At 42.9% G+C, this 2,132-nt stretch overlaps 1 protein-coding gene across 1 annotated transcript; it reads right to left on the reverse strand.

Annotated features, from left to right (window-relative positions):
- Positions 1-421: 421 nt before the first annotated feature.
- Positions 422-1,360, reverse strand: LOC103247921 (olfactory receptor 52J3-like). Its single transcript, XM_038004944.1, has one exon. The coding sequence runs from the start codon at positions 1,358-1,360 to the stop codon at positions 422-424; it is 939 nt and encodes a 312-aa protein (XP_037860872.1).
- Positions 1,361-2,132: the final 772 nt, after the last annotated feature.

Raw genomic sequence — 2,132 nt, forward strand, 5'->3', positions numbered from 1 at the left:
GGAGGAAGGGAGGAAGGGAGGGAAGGAGGGAGAAAGAAAATGAATGACACAGTTTACAGGGTTAAATTTCCAGTGCCACATATTTCTAATCACTGATCATAAAAGACTCAGTATAATATCTTCTTTCCCCCCAAAAGAAGCAGCCTTTTGCAATCGAGGGTTCTGCATGAAGTTATGTAGGCGAGGCAACACAGCTGTTTCCCAGGATATCCTTCCCAGAATAGTTGTCAGTCTTTGAACTTGAGGTACCACAGAAGTTTCTGCCACTGTTAAAATCCATGAGTCAACATTCAGGAACAAACCAACTTGTACTGCAAGTTGGCAGGAATAAGGTAAGGATCAGGAGATATTCCTTAAAGCAAGAACATATCAGTCTTCATAGGAGGATCGAAGTCCTTAGTAAAAGAACGTGATAAGAGCCTTATCTTTTAGTAAGTACATAGATCACTCGCTCTCGTATCCATTTGGTCCTCACCCCATAAATGATGGGGTTGAGAGAGGGTGGGATAACCAAATAGAGATTAGCAACAAGAATGTGAATGTAACGTGGAATGCTGTGTCCAAATCGATGAGTAAGGAAAGAGAAGACTGAGGGGATATAGAAAACGCAAATGACCCCAACGTGAGAGCCACATGTGCTTAGGGCTTTTAGCCGAGCATCATGTGATGGGAGGCGGAAGACAGCACGGAGAATGTAAACATATGAGATGACAATAAGGACCAGGTTCAGGAGAAAGAGGGAGACCACAAAGAGTCCATAGATAGCATTGACACGGATGTTTCCACAGGACAATTTTGCAATGCCCATGTGCTCACAGTAGGAATGGGCTATTATATGAGCCTGACAAAATGGTAAACGGTAGACGAGATAGATTATGGGGAGTGTAAACAGAACTGGACGAATTACAATGCACATAGTGATGCCCACCAGCACCCGGGATGTCAAGATGTTTGTGTAGTGAAGTGGATTGCAGATGGCCATGTAACGGTCAAAGGCCATGGCCACCAGGACCTCAGCCTCCATGCCAGTGAAGGCATGGATCAGAAACATCTGGGCCACACAAGCTCCAAAGTTAATCTCATGAGCATCAAACCAGAAGATACCCAGCATGCGAGGCACACAGGTTGTAGAAAGGGCCAAATCAGTTGTGGAAAGGATAGCCAGAAAGTATAACATGGGCTCCTGGAGAGTCTGTTCTGCCTTGATGACTAGCAGAATGGTAGCATTGCCCAGCAAAGCCACAAGGTAAACAGAGCAGAAAGGCAGGGAGATCCACATATGGACATCTTCCAGACCTGGTATTCCAACAAGAAAAAATGTGGCTGGGTGAAAAGTGCTCCTGTTGCCATGGTATACCATCCTGCACTGCATTGTTCTGAAGAGGTGAAGCTCCTTCTTTTGGGGGAAAAACAAAGGGGAAAGAGAGAGAGAAAGAGAAAGATCAGATGAAGCTAGCATAGCACAGCAGCCAGCACAGCAGCAGCTAGCATATTAGTTGCTAGCATCAATTTCTAGCTCTGTGCTTCAGCACAGAATTGAATTCACATTTACTATGCAAGCCGGTGTGTTCAGAAGCTCCTGTACTGAGTCATTGCCTTAGCCATTTATACAGACCAGGGCATGGTGAAATTCAGAATTTTCATTCTGCTTGTTGATTGGGTTCTAATTCTATATATGGAGATTTGCAACAACCTTACTGAGGATTTCTAATAATTAATACTTTCCACTCACTTTGAAAGCGAATAATACATGATTTTACTCTGGGAATTCACCCTCTGTTGAGTAACATTGGAAATATCAAGACAGCACATGGGGTCATGTGAATACAACACACAGACCCTCAAAGTGTCATTAAGTGATTCACAAGAAAGTAAATCATAAGACTTCATGTACATAGGCACTTTCACAATAAAAACCTAAATTATTTTTTAGACTGGCCTTGAGATACGTATATAAAAACTCTGAACCAAGCCCAGTAGCCTCTCAGACACTGAATCAGACTATAAGAAACATCAGTTTCTCAGAAAAGTACTTGTTCCTGTGATGCCTGGCCAGAATTAGACATAGTAATTGTTTATGACCTACAGGCTTAGGATTTTCAGGTGGGAAAAGGATAAGAAGGCTGTGTAAT

The sequence above is a fragment of the Chlorocebus sabaeus genome, chromosome 1 (genome assembly GCF_047675955.1).
Source record: "Chlorocebus sabaeus isolate Y175 chromosome 1, mChlSab1.0.hap1, whole genome shotgun sequence".
NCBI lineage: Eukaryota > Metazoa > Chordata > Mammalia > Primates > Cercopithecidae > Chlorocebus > Chlorocebus sabaeus.